At 45.9% G+C, this 15,860-nt stretch overlaps 6 protein-coding genes across 6 annotated transcripts, besides 1 other annotated feature; 3 read left to right on the top strand and 3 right to left on the bottom strand.

The window, feature by feature from the left end:
- Nucleotides 1-49: 49 nt before the first annotated feature.
- On the bottom strand, nucleotides 50-3,203 carry NFIA_051860 (Rab GTPase-binding exocyst subunit SEC15; the record flags this gene model as incomplete). Its single annotated transcript, XM_001257737.1, has 9 exons — nucleotides 50-128; nucleotides 185-435; nucleotides 493-942; nucleotides 995-1,130; nucleotides 1,185-1,294; nucleotides 1,354-1,455; nucleotides 1,528-1,659; nucleotides 1,718-2,710; nucleotides 3,192-3,203. The coding sequence occupies 9 exons, from the start codon at nucleotides 3,201-3,203 to the stop codon at nucleotides 50-52; spliced, it is 2,265 nt and encodes a 754-aa protein (XP_001257738.1).
- A 944-nt stretch (nucleotides 3,204-4,147) lies between these two features.
- On the top strand, nucleotides 4,148-5,996 carry NFIA_051850 (putative meiosis protein MEI2; the record flags this gene model as incomplete). The annotated part of the gene is made up of 6 exons (XM_001257736.1): nucleotides 4,148-4,335; nucleotides 4,383-4,758; nucleotides 4,810-5,244; nucleotides 5,345-5,707; nucleotides 5,764-5,799; nucleotides 5,850-5,996. 6 exons carry the CDS (start codon nucleotides 4,148-4,150, stop codon nucleotides 5,994-5,996), a joined length of 1,545 nt encoding a protein of 514 aa, XP_001257737.1.
- Nucleotides 5,997-7,947: 1,951 nt separating this feature from the next.
- Nucleotides 7,948-8,621, top strand: NFIA_051840 (uncharacterized protein; the record flags this gene model as incomplete). Its single annotated transcript, XM_001257735.1, has 2 exons — nucleotides 7,948-8,162; nucleotides 8,249-8,621. 2 exons carry the CDS (start codon nucleotides 7,948-7,950, stop codon nucleotides 8,619-8,621), a joined length of 588 nt encoding a protein of 195 aa, XP_001257736.1.
- A 994-nt stretch (nucleotides 8,622-9,615) lies between these two features.
- On the bottom strand, nucleotides 9,616-11,719 carry las21 (mannose-ethanolamine phosphotransferase LAS21; the record flags this gene model as incomplete). Its single annotated transcript, XM_001257734.1, has 8 exons — nucleotides 9,616-9,645; nucleotides 9,885-10,024; nucleotides 10,100-10,372; nucleotides 10,440-10,810; nucleotides 10,863-10,990; nucleotides 11,058-11,346; nucleotides 11,417-11,461; nucleotides 11,520-11,719. 8 exons carry the CDS (start codon nucleotides 11,717-11,719, stop codon nucleotides 9,616-9,618), a joined length of 1,476 nt encoding a protein of 491 aa, XP_001257735.1.
- A 1,087-nt stretch (nucleotides 11,720-12,806) lies between these two features.
- Nucleotides 12,807-13,370, bottom strand: NFIA_051820 (DUF2423 domain-containing protein; the record flags this gene model as incomplete). Its single annotated transcript, XM_001257733.1, has 2 exons — nucleotides 12,807-13,004; nucleotides 13,167-13,370. The coding sequence occupies 2 exons, from the start codon at nucleotides 13,368-13,370 to the stop codon at nucleotides 12,807-12,809; spliced, it is 402 nt and encodes a 133-aa protein (XP_001257734.1).
- Nucleotides 13,096-13,145: a microsatellite.
- Nucleotides 13,371-13,823: 453 nt separating the features above from the next.
- Nucleotides 13,824-15,808, top strand: NFIA_051810 (Siz/PIAS RING finger protein; the record flags this gene model as incomplete). Its single annotated transcript, XM_001257732.1, has 7 exons — nucleotides 13,824-13,971; nucleotides 14,066-14,284; nucleotides 14,336-14,407; nucleotides 14,464-14,780; nucleotides 14,867-14,972; nucleotides 15,025-15,250; nucleotides 15,301-15,808. The coding sequence occupies 7 exons, from the start codon at nucleotides 13,824-13,826 to the stop codon at nucleotides 15,806-15,808; spliced, it is 1,596 nt and encodes a 531-aa protein (XP_001257733.1).
- Nucleotides 15,809-15,860: the final 52 nt, after the last annotated feature.

Raw genomic sequence — 15,860 nt, 5'->3', positions numbered from 1 at the left:
GCTTGGCCAGTCAGTGAGAGAAATCTCGAGACATCCAATTTCGAACGTTTCAAGACTTCTTGCCGAACCTTGAGGAAAGTGTTGTGAACTTATCAATCTTTCCCGAACTTTGAACAGTGCGTGTAAGTCTGTAATATAATCAGTAATTGGCCACTCCGGGATATTTGGCCATGGATAGACGCACTTTTCTAGGAGGATAGGGCCATTGATAGCATCCACGCGGCCATACTTCTTATTTCTCGTAGAAATATCGTAAAACTCGTCCGTATTAAGCGCCTGCATTAGATGCACAGTCTGTTGCAATTCGTCGAGGTTCTCCCGAAGAATGGGAACACCCAAGCTGTCAACAAACTGAAAGAGATATTCAACATCTTTCGCAAGGGCCATCACTCCATTGGGATTGATGCTTTTTACGTCTGAGGAGAGCGGTTGTGCCTGTCGAGAGAGCAGGGATTAGCCAGTTCTTATATCAAGGAATTAATATGGTATTACCAGAATCATGTTCGCCGCATGGCTGAGAGCATCGAAGTATATGAGTTCCTTGATTTCTGTTGGGAGACCGAGCAATGTTGAGTTCATTATATTGGACAGAAATCGGGTCAGCGTTTGCATGTAGTTGCTGGGCTCTGTCGGAGGCGTGAGTGCCATCCAGTCATACTCTGCAGTTTCAATGAGATCATCAATTTTGGAATTGACGACCTCAAAAATTCGCTTTTCTGCTGATTTTTTGTTGCTTCTGAATTTCTCCGTCGCTCTTAAGGATATCGGACCGCCCGCAGCACCTTGTGATCGAGCCGCGGCGAGAAGCTCCTCGAGCTCACGGCACGCTGATTCAAAATGCTCCAGATTGATTAAGATCTGAACAATCTGGCCCAAATATTGCGAAGAAAGACGCTCAACAAGCGTATCGCAAACTTGGTTTGAAAGAAGCTCATCCAAAGCCTGTGACCGTCAGAATGTACTTTCTATGTTTTCGGACCCATATGTGACTGACATCTTTGAGAGTATCATCAATCATATGCGGATGCGAGAAATCTTCATTGGCGAAGAAATAAAACTGGTTTAAGAAGTTGCGGATGTCGATGCAACACAAGGGATACATCTGAGAAAAAGGCAGAACACATGGAAACCTATTGAAGTTAGTGAAGAGAACGCAACTCTCACAATCGAGACTGTTGGAGTACACTTGCTCCTCCCTTGGCTTCTCAGGATTGTACCAGCTGACATTGAGGACCTTGTCATACTCATCCAACGATTGTATCGGCATGGGCATATAATCGTCCGTCGATACGATCTTACGATTCGATTAGATTCGATTAGCAAGGACAATTTGATCACGATATTGCAGCATACCTCCTGGAAGTCATCACTGAATCTTTTCTTGAGAAGTTCGGCGTATCTCTTGAACAAAGTCAAGAGCAGTTCGTCAAATTTTCCAACGGAGAACTCCCATGTCTGTGTCCAGCAGTGGTCAGTGATGGGGGAAGGGCAAAAACATCGGCGACAGCTCTGAAGTCATGGACCAACATTCATTGTTTGCATAAATAATGCAACGAGATTTTTGATTTTGAGCAAACTCTCAGCATTATCAACTTCAGGAAGCGCTTTTGAAATGAGGCCCACAGCAGTCTGGCACATTGAATCCCAGAGCTCATCAACCTAGTCACAAGCATTAGACTTCATGCTGAGCAAATGGTCAGGAGAAGGGTGACTCTACGTCAACAGATGACCTCAAGTCTGGCACTCTCTTCATGGTAGCACGCTCTACGATGGCAAAGCCTGCCATTTCTTCTAGAAGGTTGTGTAGGGAAGCTCCGTCCTCGTCAACCAAAGTTATTGAAGAGGGAATTAGAAGCTCTTTTTGTCGGCGACGGGTATTAGCGTATTCCGTCCGAAACTTGTCCATCTGCCCCAGTGATTGATGGATATGTAAACACTCAAACAGGGGGGTGAAGTCAACTTGCAGTTCCTCATTCTGTAATAAATCATATTCTTCGTGCTCATCCGAAACCAGCTCAATAGCAGAGTTCAGCTTGAAATGTCTGAGGTATGGTAGTTTCTCTGCCCTCTCCTTTAGTCTTGTCTTCCGGCATTCTGTATGGTAAAGAGCTATTTCCCCGAGAAACTGAGACATCTCGCGGATTCTGTAAAGCCAAGTATTCAGGTCAGATAGCACGGCCTCCGCTATCGCTCGCTGGGTCGCTGGTACTGAGCGCTGAATCATATCGGCGATTTTATATTGGGTCACGTCCTTGAGGTGCACATTTTGGAGTTCCTCGAGCGCCCGTAAAGCCGCATAGTGGTTTTTCTTGGCTAGCAGATCATGAACTTGATTAGCCAGGCGTAGCACCTCCAAGCAGTCCTGGATGGCGCGAGACGTCTCATCAATATTCTGTCGGTGACTGCGCGACTCTACCAGAGCCTTCTTTTGTTCGGCGAGACGTTCGGTGCTAGCTTGGATAGATTGGTTCAGGTCAAGGATCTCCGCGGTCAAGCTCACTGTTCCTTCTCTGATACGCAGAAGGTGATTGATTGAAGATACAAATTCCTGATGGTTTGTGTTGCATATCGTTTCTATCTCAGCTTCTTTATCGCTGGCGAACTTGGACAGGGACTGCAATAATTGAGACGTTCGATTGCCGACGCTGTACTCCCTGATTGATGGGATCAATTGATCAATATAATCCGTGTCCGATGGAGAGATGATGATCTATGATGCATGGAATTAGCGCTTGGATATGGGACGCCTGCTCCTTTGAACTCACTGAATTCAGCACAGGTGATGGTTCACTACGCGGAGGAACCATTGACGGCATATCCCATGTATCAATATCCTCGTCTGCGCAGCCTTGATCGTCAAGTGAGGTCGTGTAAGGATGGTCAACTTCCTAGGTTGCAATATAGGCGAGCAGCACGGGTACCCTATATCAGGTATAAAGCACGAAATGGTAAATTTATGTTGATGGTTCTTAAGCAGTGTGCAGGCGTGTAGAGACGGCCTAGATGCTTTTTGCATGTATTATGAACGTTGTATGTTATCTTTACCTCTCTAGAAAGCTGGCTAAGGGCCTACGTCAGGATAAAGTAAAGGAGCTCCATTTCTGTCATGGTCCGTGCGCTTGTCTTAAGATCTTAAGCACTATGTAGATTAAGTTACATTAACCCTAAAACAACAACAATGATAACAATACATGCATGAACATGTTGAAAGTATGGAGTGAACAACTGAACATCCTCAGTCTACAAACTACCTATGGACTCCTCACTTCGCTGGTTCTATCTGTATGAGTCCTGGTCTCCAGACTTATTTTACTGGAGTACAAAAGAGGGTAGCCGTCTATCGAGTCAGATGGGTTTAAGAGCATCAGAAGGAAAATGAAAATCAGCCTGCCTTGGACAAGTGCACGAGCATCATGTATAGCCAGGTAGGTGTCTTGGAAAAGATATAAGTTCAACATATAACTAATTAGCTTCATTGGTTGTGTTGGGTTAATATACCATGAAATACTAGTCAGAATTACTTTCTATAAGAGTAAGAAGTAGGCTCCAACATGACCAAACCCTTTTACATACTCTTCTTCTAGGCGCTATCATTTCCTATACACCCTAACATGATGCAGATCATGCAATATGTGTGTTTCTCTTGAAGCTATTAACCTACTTAAACTATCGCCTTTAAAAAGTGCTTTGACATTAACCCAGCATTTCTGTCATACATGCCTGAGAAGACAATATATGATGTTCAATTTTCTTTTGAAAATTGATATAGTTAGGGCTTGTTTACCCTGTTAATTGTTATTATATCACTCATGTGCGATAACAAATTGTATACATAGTAGCCCCGTTGATGTCGCCGGGGCGTTGCTCTTCATCTTCTCATGCTGTCACTATCGACTGTTTGTTTTGTTCTGTATCATCTCCTCTTCAAATCTTGCAAAGTCAGGCCTTTTCCCCATGCTCTTCTAATTGTTAAGACAAGTGCCACTTCCCTCGATTCCTACCCCTTCTCTGCTTGAGGTGTAATCGCAAATATCTTTAATACACTTCGCCAATTGCTCATTGTTTTCAGAAACGGCTGTCATACTATTGCTGAAGGCTCTGTAGCTTGACATTGTTCCCTGACAAGACACCATTTCGTTCTCTTGTAATGAGGGCCAACAACACCTCTCGTGGGTTGAGCAGTCCCTGTTCGACGAACGATGGAATCTCGCCCAATGGATCCCCCGATACCAAGCTTACAGCCTTCTCACCCGAGGATGTACGATCTAAAGGTCGTCCTGAAACCGGTGTTGTTACCTCCCTCGGCGACGCCGGATTCCGCAGGCTGTACACAGTGTAAGTGCAATCTGAAACGAATATACTTCTCCGTTAACACTGCTTAGGCACCCAGCCGATCCATTTTTGGTGCCGCTAAACACATCTAATCGCGGGCAGCTGTCCCCACACGCAGCAAGCTTCACCCCTATTGGGATAGCCGGCAGTGCTGCCAGTGATATCCAAGTTCGCGGCCGTTCGAATATCGGCTCCTTGAATGCTCAAGCTAACGTTGAAATCCGCGGAGCCAGAAGCGGACCGGGGGGAGTATATGAGCAGGGCCTACCGAATTATGGGCCTATTGGCCGTGCTCCAATCGCTCAAAAAGGCCGCCCAACTGGCATTTTCACCGGAAATTTTGACAACGACAGACGTAGCCGCGCATTTGCCATTGAAAATGTTCCGGCCAGTCTTAACTTCATGTCTTTGGCTGGTTTCTTCAATGTAAGCTTTCGGATTAGCTGCTCATGTAGTAGAATGCTAACTCTGCAAAAGCGTCGCGAGTTTGCAACTCTCAGAGGACCAGTTCTTAATGAACTCAGCTCCTTGGGCAAAGTGTATGTTGCATTTGCAGATAGTCGTGAGGCGAAGAAGGCAATCGAGAAGGTTCGCCTTCTTCGACCTGAATGGCGTGTTTTCCCACTTACTGCGAAGGAATATGTGCAGCATTCCGAGCCATCTCTTCTCCAGCAGACATCAGATTATGAAGGGCATTTGCTTGTGTCTGTGTACTACGACAGCCGAAACCCCACGTTCAACTCGCATACTGTAGCGCGCTCCCTCCAAACACTTGCAACGACGTTTGGGGACCTCAAGGCATTCGAACTACTCCCCAGGGGACAAGACAATGTCAGCGAGTTCCACCTCGAGTTCTATAACACGCGTGATGCTGATAATGCAATGGTGACACTGAATGGCACCACAGTCGATGTAAGTGAAACATTTTGTATCGTGTTGCTATTACGATTCCCCCAAGGCCGGCTTATTTTCGTAAAAGTGACCGAGAACGCTGATGCATCATTTGATAAAGGATTGTATTCTGGAGATTGCTCTGTTCAAGCCCGACGTCACCGAAGACAGACCATTCAATGTTCTGCCGAGCTCATCCCCAGTGAAGGATGGAGGCTCACGCTATGGTACTTCATACCACAGAAGCTCGCCGTCTGCCCCAACACGCCCGTTCAGAACGCCTTATATGGAGCTTAGCCCCACTGGCCGCTCCACTGTGCCTTCAGGAGAGCACGCCGGTCTTATGGATTGGATGTCGAGGGTAGGAGAGAAAAACTTGCACTCGCCTCGGCGCGAGATCAGTCGTTATCCTGATGCCCGCGTCATTAGCCAAAATGCCGTTGATATCGAAAGAATTCGCCTTGGCTTAGATGTCAGAACAACTGTATGTATGATTGGTCATGCTGCCATCGTCCAGGGACTGATCTGCTAAATTTTCAGATCATGCTCCGCAATATCCCGAATAAAATTGATCAAGTAAGTCCAACGCTTGTCAACGGAAGCGGCACGGCATCTAACATGCTCAGACTATGCTCAAGGCGATCGTTGACGAGACCAGCCACGGGAAGTATGACTTCATGTATTTGCGTATTGGTAAGAAGGAGTACTCTTGGTTTGATTTCAAGATGAAGCTAACTCCCAGCCTTCTAGACTTTGCGAACAACTGCAAGTGAGTCAATTACTTTACCCATGCGCAGCTTCTTGATGACCTGATCATACTCACATTATTGCCAGCGTCGGATATGCTTTTATCAATTTCGAAGACGTAAGTCATATGGAACCGTTTGGCCCCTATCCCTTCGAACATTGTCTAACAAATTGCCAGCCGATTGATATAATCGATGTCAGGAACCCCCTGTCCCCTTCTTGCCGCCCATTTTACTGAATAAATAATAGTTTGTCAAAACGCGAGCTGGGCGTTCCTGGTACGAGACCCTCCTACCCTCTCTGTTAACACACGCTGACCATCAATTAGGAACTGCTTTAACAGTGACAAAGTAGCGGAAGTTTCGTATGCTAGTACGTGCCACCTGCTGAACAACGAGGTTGGGCATTCTGACTCCTGAATACAGCGATTCAGGGCAAAGATTGCCTTATACAGAAATTCCGAAATAGTTCGGTCATGTTGGAACATCCATCGTTTCGTCCAAAGGTGAGCGCGACATAATCAACGTGGAGCTAGATAACACGAAAACTAATAGAAAGTGTAGATTTTCCACACCGGCACTGGGCCTCTTGCTGGCACAGAAGATCGTTTTCCCGGACCAGACAATCCTTCGAAAATGCGTCGCAGCATCGAAAATGCTGAACATATTGGCAAGTTCATGTATCTCTAGGACAATATGACGGTTTGCTAACAAATCATATCACCAGGATTGTTCGCACCACGTGTCGGACAGCAATATCGGGACGAACAACGTCGACGCCGTTCACAATTCGATCGTGGGACTACCGCTGCTGAACGAGAGATCGTATATGTCCAGACAATTGCTTCACATCCCTTTGGTGTCAATAATGGCCTGAGAAGTGCTCCCTGCACTTATCCTACATCAACCGTATGGTACGATCCGACGATCTCTGCGCGCGGTCCAAGAACATCATAGTGCAAATATCGCCCCAGAAAGCAACCCTTCTTCGAACGTGCCTCCGGGCCCAGAAGTTCAGGAAAATAATTGATTGAAATTGCGAGACAAAGACTTGCGAAAAAAGTGTCAATTGGGACTTGACCTCGCTGGCGATGCAGGACCCTTCACAAACTCGTCTTACCCCACTAACTTCTTGTCCCGAGTACAGCAGACACTCGGAGAGTGAGATGACCGACTTGTCTGATTCACAGGAGAGAACCATTCAATGCCCTGGTTGGCACGCAATATGGGGTCTCAGTTCGAGTCTAATGTTGGGTTCATCTCCATTTGGAAGCCCATCTCTGTGAGATTTAGGTGTCTTTCCTCCTGGTGTCTATTCTGAAATAATGATCGAAATTATGTCTGCTCCTTTGCTTCCCTTTTCTTTTCTCCATTTCTAGGAGAGATTAAAGTGATCAGTTCATGACTTGCCCTTTTTCTTGATTTTGTCTTCATTCGTAGAGTGTCTCTATCTGAGAGTGCAAATAGCCGACCTGATCACATTTAGTTGCTTGCATGAACGGCATTAATTTCTCTGCAAACCGTATGCGTGTTGGTTGCTCGACGTCGTCGATCAACTTCGTGATGAGATCACGATTTTCTGGGTGTGGGTGGAGTACTATTATTCCTTATCTAGCTAGCTGTTTGACTTCACTTTTAAAAATAAATAAGAAACTGAGCCGGCCTACTCCGTACAAGGGTATCAAAACCTCGGCGTAGATATCTCTTCATCATTATTCTATTTTCTAATACTTTTCTCTCTCTCTTATTTTTCATCTTGTATTTCTTTTCTCTTGCTTATTTGCTTGCTTTTATCCTCTCCCTTTGGTTCTTTTCCTGATCACACCCGTTCCCGGCATCTTCTCATTTCTAATGAGAAGCTCTCATGCAATGGATTTGAAAAGCCGGTTATAGTTTGTTCCGCACAAGAGCTTTCTAGTTAACATTATTCTTCAAGACTCATGAGCAGCTCGTTGCCATCAGAGTACTTAAAGAAGTAATGGATGTCTCAGAAATCATAGCTTTACATTCACTGCTTCATTTAGTTTTCCACCGAAATAAGAATCAGCACGGAAACACGAAATGGTGGAAATGGTTGTCTATCTTGAAACGCATCACTCTGAAACTCGCTAAGTCATTGGAGACCGATGCCTTCCATACTGTTCGCCTATATAAAGAGCACCTGGCTTTGCATGTCATTCCACATTGTTACCTGTAAGTCACGCTATCATTGCCTATCACTCTGCCATTGCTTCTGATACCTTGCGTCCATTAACTTTCAATGACTAAACATGTATCAGAGCATTCTCGATAGTCATAGCCGATGGCCAGTTTTCTACAATAGGCACAGTGCTGGTAGCTGCACTTGCTCGTTTAACTAAAGCGACAGGAATAGACAAGGAGATGAACTCCCTGCATGGAAAGAAAATGGCGTTTCGACCGTCGACATGCCTTAAGAATTTGCAACAGGAGGATGTGGGAGAAGTTGTTTCTCGGTTGAGCGAGTCTTTTATCTCTGATCCAGGCTCTCAGTCCGACAAGCAAGATGGTTTAGAAGAACCGAATAGCCACCAGAGGGAAGCAAGAGAAACTGCCACTATCGCTGTGAAACCTTCGGGCCAGAAGAAGAGGAAGAAGAACGCCATCGATGATCTTTTCAATGGGGTCCTGTGATCATGCTGGCTGCTTAGAGTCAGACATTTTTCAAGTACTTGCGGACCATCCAATTCGGAATGTATTAGTTAAGAAAAAAGTATGCCCAGTTTGTATCCTCATAGCAACTCGATTAACGACAAGCAACTGAATGAAACGCATATTGCTAGTTCAAAACTTGCGACACGTTCGCCGTAGCCGGTAAATTGATAAACAGATGGTTGAGAATAGTCCACGCCAATGTATAGAGATATTTTGGTGAAAAGACTGTCCAGATGAAAAGATGTGTCCGTAACATTGTACAAGCCGCCATGACGGACATCAAAGACGTTGCAGCATGGAAGGTTAGGAGGGTTCTATGGCCGTATCTCTCCTCAAACGTTGGATTTGAGTAGAGAAGCCGAGCAGCGGATGCCCACCATATGGGCCCAGCCCAATTGCTTATGAATGTCAAGACTCCCACCAGCACCACACTATAACTGCCAATCCCGTTGTATGCGTTGGAAAGATCGACAGAAGATATTGCATTCGAACCTCCAAATGCAAAAAATGTCATATTCTGTGAAAGCAAGGACGTAAGGGCCACTTCAATAGCGCTCATTTTCAGAGAATCAAGAATTATAGCCTGTAGTCGAAACATCAAAAAGATCGGGATATTGACCGCTTTTGACTGTGTTATCAAGAAGAGGGTCAGGCTTTCATGAAATATAGTGCCCAGCGGGATCACTAATGTTTGTCAGTAAAACCCCGCGCGGTAGTAATTAGTCAACACTCGCCTCCTTTTAAAGAAGATCGTTTCTGCGTGGCATTCATCATACAGAACGATGTCACCACCAGTAGGGCAATTCCACAGAAGACGAGTCTTGCGGGTAGAACCAATGGCATCCCTTCAAGGCTTTTCTGTATGGGTGATAGGAGGGACTCGTCAAGAAGCTCCGGAGAGTCGGACGCCACGAAAACCAGCTTGAAAAAGAAGGCCGCTATTGTCGTCAGTATAGCTGCAGAACACCAGATATTACTCGGGTGTGAATTGAGACAAAGACGCCTGCATGTATCAAAGTAAGTCAGTATAATCAAGGCCCACAAGATATTCTGATGGCGAGGAAAGAAATTTCGCGCAATATCTGGCTCAGCAGCAAATTTTTGGCCTGTTTGATTCCAGCGTCTGAGAATCCGATAAGAGATGGCCAGCCCAACTGTCATACATCTTGCAAATAGTGAGAACGAGAACCGAGTATCTTTCGAGCCATGCCATGGGCGGAGTGATTTTATGTGCAAATAGACAGTCCATGCCGTGACGACCCAATACCAGAATTGTTGCTCTTCCTCCACGTAGCTGCTGGCAAACATCATACCACCGTAGCTTATAACGCTCAACATGAGAAACGTCACAGCATCGCTGGACTTCGAGACCAATCCATATGCTGGAAAAAAAGAAAGTAAGACAGCAAGAGCCGCGACGAACAAGCCCAAATAAAGTCTTGTTGTATTGTATTTACTGGCAGTGCTGCTCATCACTTCCTGGGCAGATCTTAGAACCCTTAGCAGAGCCGATTCGACATCTGGCAGGATTGTTCTGTTACGCTCCGGTCCGTGGACCAATTGTAGTGCTTGAAACCAAGCACACTGAACTTTGGCAGGACCTGTTGCCAACTGCTTGTCGCAGCCGTGAGGAGGAGTAATTGCTTCAACATCTAGATCGGGAAAGGTCCCCTTCATGGCGTTAAGCATCTGCTTGGCGTTTCGAAGCAGGATATCAATTCTGTGAGCACCTAGAGCCAAGAGGCAACATGTCAGTTTGGAAATACGTTACAGACAAAAAGAAACTGACGACATTACCATTATCCCACATCATTAGAAACTCTGGTATGAAAATGCCGAGACTATTCAGCGGAATAGGTAAACCCAGGAGCCCTGCCAGAGTCGGCGTGATGTCCATCTGCTCGACAGTCCGATAGTATTGCAAGTCGCTAAATGCCTCAACCGGACTGTCTTCCGGGGTTTTTCTAGTCTGAAACTTCGGTGAAATGAAAAGCAAGGCGGGCGAAATTTCTCCCGGTGACGAGCCACCATGATTCCCGGCATCGTTCATGCCATGATCTCCGCACAGAACAAACAGGGTCGATTGAAGATGTTCCTGTTCCTCCATTGCGGCATAAATTAGAGCAACGATCGAGTCCATCTCTCGTTGTTTTGCCATCATATGTCGACTACGATATTAGGACACAACTCGGAAAGCGAAGTGAAAGTCGAATGTCTCACCTCTTAGGGCCAGCTTTGTGACCAATATGGTCCAATCCCAAAAAGTGCATTATGAAGGCCGACCAATCGCGCTCTGATAGCTCCCGCGGGACATGGCGAGTAACGTTGTGATCTACTTCAGTGAAATCCTGTAGGTGGCTATTAACTATTTGACCCGTTTGTGTGTCTTCTGTTCGCTCAGTGGTTATGACTGACCGATACGAAGAAACTCGTAGTCCCATCAGACCTATCAAAGACTCCCGGAAATAGCTTGATCCAAGTGTCATCGCCGTACATGACAAGCTGACCTCCCTGCGCTTTTATCTGCGCTAGCCATGTATCTTGATATGCGAGGGTAGAAGACGTATCAGACTCTGCGATGTTCAATATCACGTCCAAGAAGGACGGCACGGAGCCAGTTGTCATGGCCTTGAGCCGTGGCATCGTGACCGTTGGAGAGCTGGCATGGGCCGTGAAAGGTAGAGCCGCTCCAGAACGGATTAGGCTGTTGATCTCAAAATGCCTCAGTCAGCAGCAGATTCCGCGGCAAAATCATTATGTGGCTTCTGGTTGACCTTTGGGTGAAAGAGAATCCGGAAGTCTTCGAATAAACGAAATCACTGGCATTAAGGCTTAGCTAAGATACAGAATTGGGCATTTAGATACAATTAGTCGTACCTGCGCAATGCATCAATCACCATGAAAATCACTCTATTGAAGACTTTTGGTGCCACAGTGTCAATATTGGTCTCATCAAATGTGGCCAGTCCTGGAAGTAAAGACTTGTAAGGGAAAAATCCGGATGAAAATATTGAAATGGCTACAACAATGAGTATATTGGCGATTAGAATTGCCCGATGCTCCCATTTGAGGGCCATCTTGCAGGCTTTGATATCTTTGACCCGAGCGCCGGGGAGCTCAATAGAGTATTGAAACCTGTCGCATATCAACCGCGACTTGCTGAAGATTGTCGAGGCCTCATAAGCTGCCAGGTTGTGTGAAGTCTCCAAAGCCTGGCAAAGGAGGTACTGTCTGAAATTATGGACAACATGCTAACCAAGTACGGCATTCAAGCGGCAGAATATTGACCACCTCCGCAACCTCCGCAACGTCAATGTATCCTACTTTCTGATTACAGTCCTAACTTTGATGATCGGACTCCTGTATATAAGTTAATTATTTTTTCTTTTGCCACATTTAACGCTAGAGGAACGAATTTGAAAGCCAGATTGTCCGGGTTGATGAATTGACTTTGTTGCTGTAGGGACGGCCGAAAGCTGCAATTCGGGGAGGTTATCAAATCCAGGCTTGTCAAAGTCAACATTCACACGCATTTAATTGACGTTGGTCACCGCGGGCGATAACAGCAGAAGATAATATTGTGCTATTTGCAAAGCAACTGGACGCAACTTATAAAATATAGAGCGTAATTTAAAAGGTGATTTTGTATATAATGAAATGATTAGAGATCCTATACCACTTATCTTAGGGATATCAGGGGGCGGAACCACACCCCTGGAGCACCGCCTCGCATAAGGGGTTAGCAGATTATGTATAGCCAACGGTCCAGCTGTGTAATAATAGCAGGTTGCTAAAATATATGACTCTAGAGAGGTATATGCATGCATTAGCACACCTTGTCATGAAGATACCCAGAGTATGCACCATTAACACAGATAAGTGGAAACTTGATAGCCATAATAATAGTAACGAATGGCCTTAAGCCAAAAACATTTATCCTTGATGGTTTGATATAAGGCACCTGTTCCTTCTAGTACCTCTGTATGCAAACTCAAAGTCCTAGTCTGGGGTTATCGCCCAGGAATGGTTGTGCTTGATAGTTTGTACAATAACGCCCCCACATGTTTGACGCAGTGGAGCTGGAAAAATGCAAGTACCTTTTGCAAGCTAAAACTCCCAACGCCGCTTTTCAGATATCATTCGTCCGCTTTCGAGATTTATTGATCACTTCCTTTGAGATCCCTTTTTTGTTTTCGAAGGATGCGATTGGAAGACAATGGACGAACGGGCCTTCTTGCGTTTTTGAACACGCCCTGGCTTCTTAGAGCGACTTTGAGTGTGCTTAACAGACATTGTGTCGACGTCCATGTCTAGACGGAAACCGATATCAGCAATGTGATTTCTTCGCGGAGATTTGGTCTCCTCTGGGATGAGGTAAAGAAGGAGGGGCCCACCTTCATTTATTACTGATGGTTTGCTGTCTGTAGATTTGACTTGGCTACCTGTACAGTGGAATGAGACTGTTAATGGAAGAATGAACATGTAAATGGAAGAATGAACATGCAGTTGAACTATATCGAGCACTGATTGTGGGAGCAACGAACCAGTTCCTGTAGGATCCAATTCCATACTTGAAGTTTTGTGTTCTCTGATTATCGGCTGAGAAGCCAGCTCTTTCAACTTTGCAGAGAGCCTCTCTGTCCGCGCATCAACAGCAGGGCCAAAGACTGTAGCCCGGAGTTTGGCCCTGTTGCGCTTGGAAACACTGGCTCGAACACTCTTTGCCATTTTGTTTGTTTCGAGTAAATCTTAGCAAAGAACCTTAGCAGTTGTGAGAAAACGATCGGAGACGTTGATATCAGAAAGGTGGTGAACAATAGTAGGGAAAGTTGAAGTCGCGATATAGGTACAAGATATTTTTTCCCGAACTTCACTCTAGTCTCGTTCTGGGCCATCTTATGTCATCACTTCGGAAACCTTAGCTGGGTATTCGCTCTGTCGCACTCAGATGCGACAAGAGCTCGGTCACAAATGTATACAGCTTCCTTTTGTTTTTCTTTTTCTTGTCTTTTTTTGTTCTTCTACTACTCATCTCATCTCCTTGCCGAGAATCGTTGTCAATAAAATAAGAGCTGAAATGTTTGTCAATAGAGCTGGCAATCTAAGCGCATTCGCCTCTAACCACACTTCTTGAGTTAATTTATACCCTGCCATCCGCACTCGTCATATCAGCTCGGAATCATGGCCTCTGCCGTTCAGTCGTCTGAGCTCCAGAGCGTTGTTGCTTTGATAAAGACACTCACGAATGCACAGCTTAAAGATATCCTGAGGAGTGAGGGGCTCGCTGTTTCTGGTGTTAAAGCTTCGCTACAACTCCGGATAATAGACTGTTCGTTCTCCCTTTATTTGCTATTTTGTTTTCATTTCAATTGGTGTTCAAGAACACTGAGACTGCCCAGAACACTGTTGACTGAATTATCTAGATATTGAGCGACTCAACCAAGGAGGACATACTGAGCGTTATGATAATCTAAGGAGATTCATTTATGCTACAGCGCATCGCGCGATGCCTGGGACATCAACGACACAACAACCTCTGCCAAGTCAACCATATCACGCATCACCTATTACCCAGTCAATACAAACACAGCATAGGCCAACGCCTTTGACTATACCGATGTCATCGCATGGATTCACACCTGGTAACCTGTGCACGCTTCATTTCTCTATGATCGTTGCTCATGTGTTTTCAGGCCGCATTACTTTCAAAGACAGCCCGTTCTACACAATCTTGGAGCCGCTTACTCCTACTGTAGAATGCAAAAGTGAGCATTGATCCTATCAGTTGAGATCAACCGCCAGTCAAGTCTAACTTCTTAAGTACGCGAGCAAACCAGGGACAATGTCGAGCTGAAAGTCATCCTCACCCCAACTGTAGCTTCAAGATTGCAAGCTGATCCCAATCTTCGGGTAATGGTTTATTGCGCAGCGGACAGTGGCCTCAATCAATACACCAAGTCCGATATTGCTTTCCCTCACCAAGTTGAGCTCAAAGCGAATTTGGACGAGGTCAAGGCTAATCTGAAAGGCCTCAAGAATAAGCCTGGTACAACGAGGCCCGCGGATGTGACGAATTATATCCGCATAAAGCCCGGGTATCCCAATCATATTGTTATGACTTATGCGCTTACGCAAAAGGCAAGCCGTCCCTTTCAGGCCCACCCATGCTCAGCTCATTCCATCATGTCAATGCACATTATGTATTCTTCCTGACTATCTTGTAGAGATTTTTTGTTCTTGTGAACCTAGTCCAGCGCCATCCCATTGAGGACCTTGTCTTGGAATTGAAGAGGAGGAAAACGATCACAAAAGAGCAGGTATTACGAGAAAGTATGTACCCGTCTATCCTTGCCCTGCATTGAATTCCTCTAATGGTTTGCAGTGAAGAATAGAGCGGAGGATTCTGACATCGTTGCCACCTCCACTGTCATGTCCTTGAAATGTCCTCTTTCCACGCTGCGGATCGAGGTCCCCTGTCGCACAGTCGTCTGCACGCATAACCAGTGTTTCGATGCATCGTCGTTCTTACAGCTGCAGGAACAAGCGCCTACATGGTCGTGTCCGGTTTGTTCCAAGGCCACCAGCTATGAATCATTGCAAGTTGATCAGTAAGCTGCGCGAATTCGCAACTGTCACGTAAAATACACTAACTGTGAAGATATGTTGATGATATACTTCATTCCACATCGCCGGATGTGGAACAGGTCATTATTGAACCGGACGGGAAGTGGTCGAGTCCAAAGGAAGACGAGTTCAAAGGTGCTGGGGGCGTCACTCCGGCGACAGAGGACGAGGACGAGTTGATCGAGATCAAAGAACCTGGAATTGTGCATGTGAAGCAGGAGTCACTCTCAGCATCGGGCCTCTCCCTAGAGAGGACACCGGCTCAATCCCGGGAGCCGTCAGCGACATCATCTGCAGCTCGTCTGTCCACTAACAAACGCTCGGCAGCCCAAGTGATCGATCTGACTGGCAGTGATGATGATGGCGATCTTTCCCCAGTCAGACCAGCTAAGCGTCTGGCATCAAATGCTCCCCATCGGGCTTATGCTCGACCAGCATTTCGTAACTCGTTTAGCAGCGGCCTTGTAAACGGAGGAAATTTCTCCTTTACGAACCAGACTAATTCGGAGTCCCCTAGACATATTGGTGGTTTTGATGCATGATGAGATCTAGCGAGGCATATTTGCATGGGGGCATGGCGCAACTGGGTTCAGG

Source organism: Aspergillus fischeri, genomic scaffold (assembly GCF_000149645.3).
Source record: "Aspergillus fischeri NRRL 181 1099437636266 genomic scaffold, whole genome shotgun sequence".
Classification (NCBI taxonomy): Eukaryota; Fungi; Ascomycota; class Eurotiomycetes; order Eurotiales; family Aspergillaceae; genus Aspergillus; species Aspergillus fischeri.
Note: the sequence above shows the minus strand (reverse complement) of the source record. Positions and strands in the feature narration are given on the sequence as shown.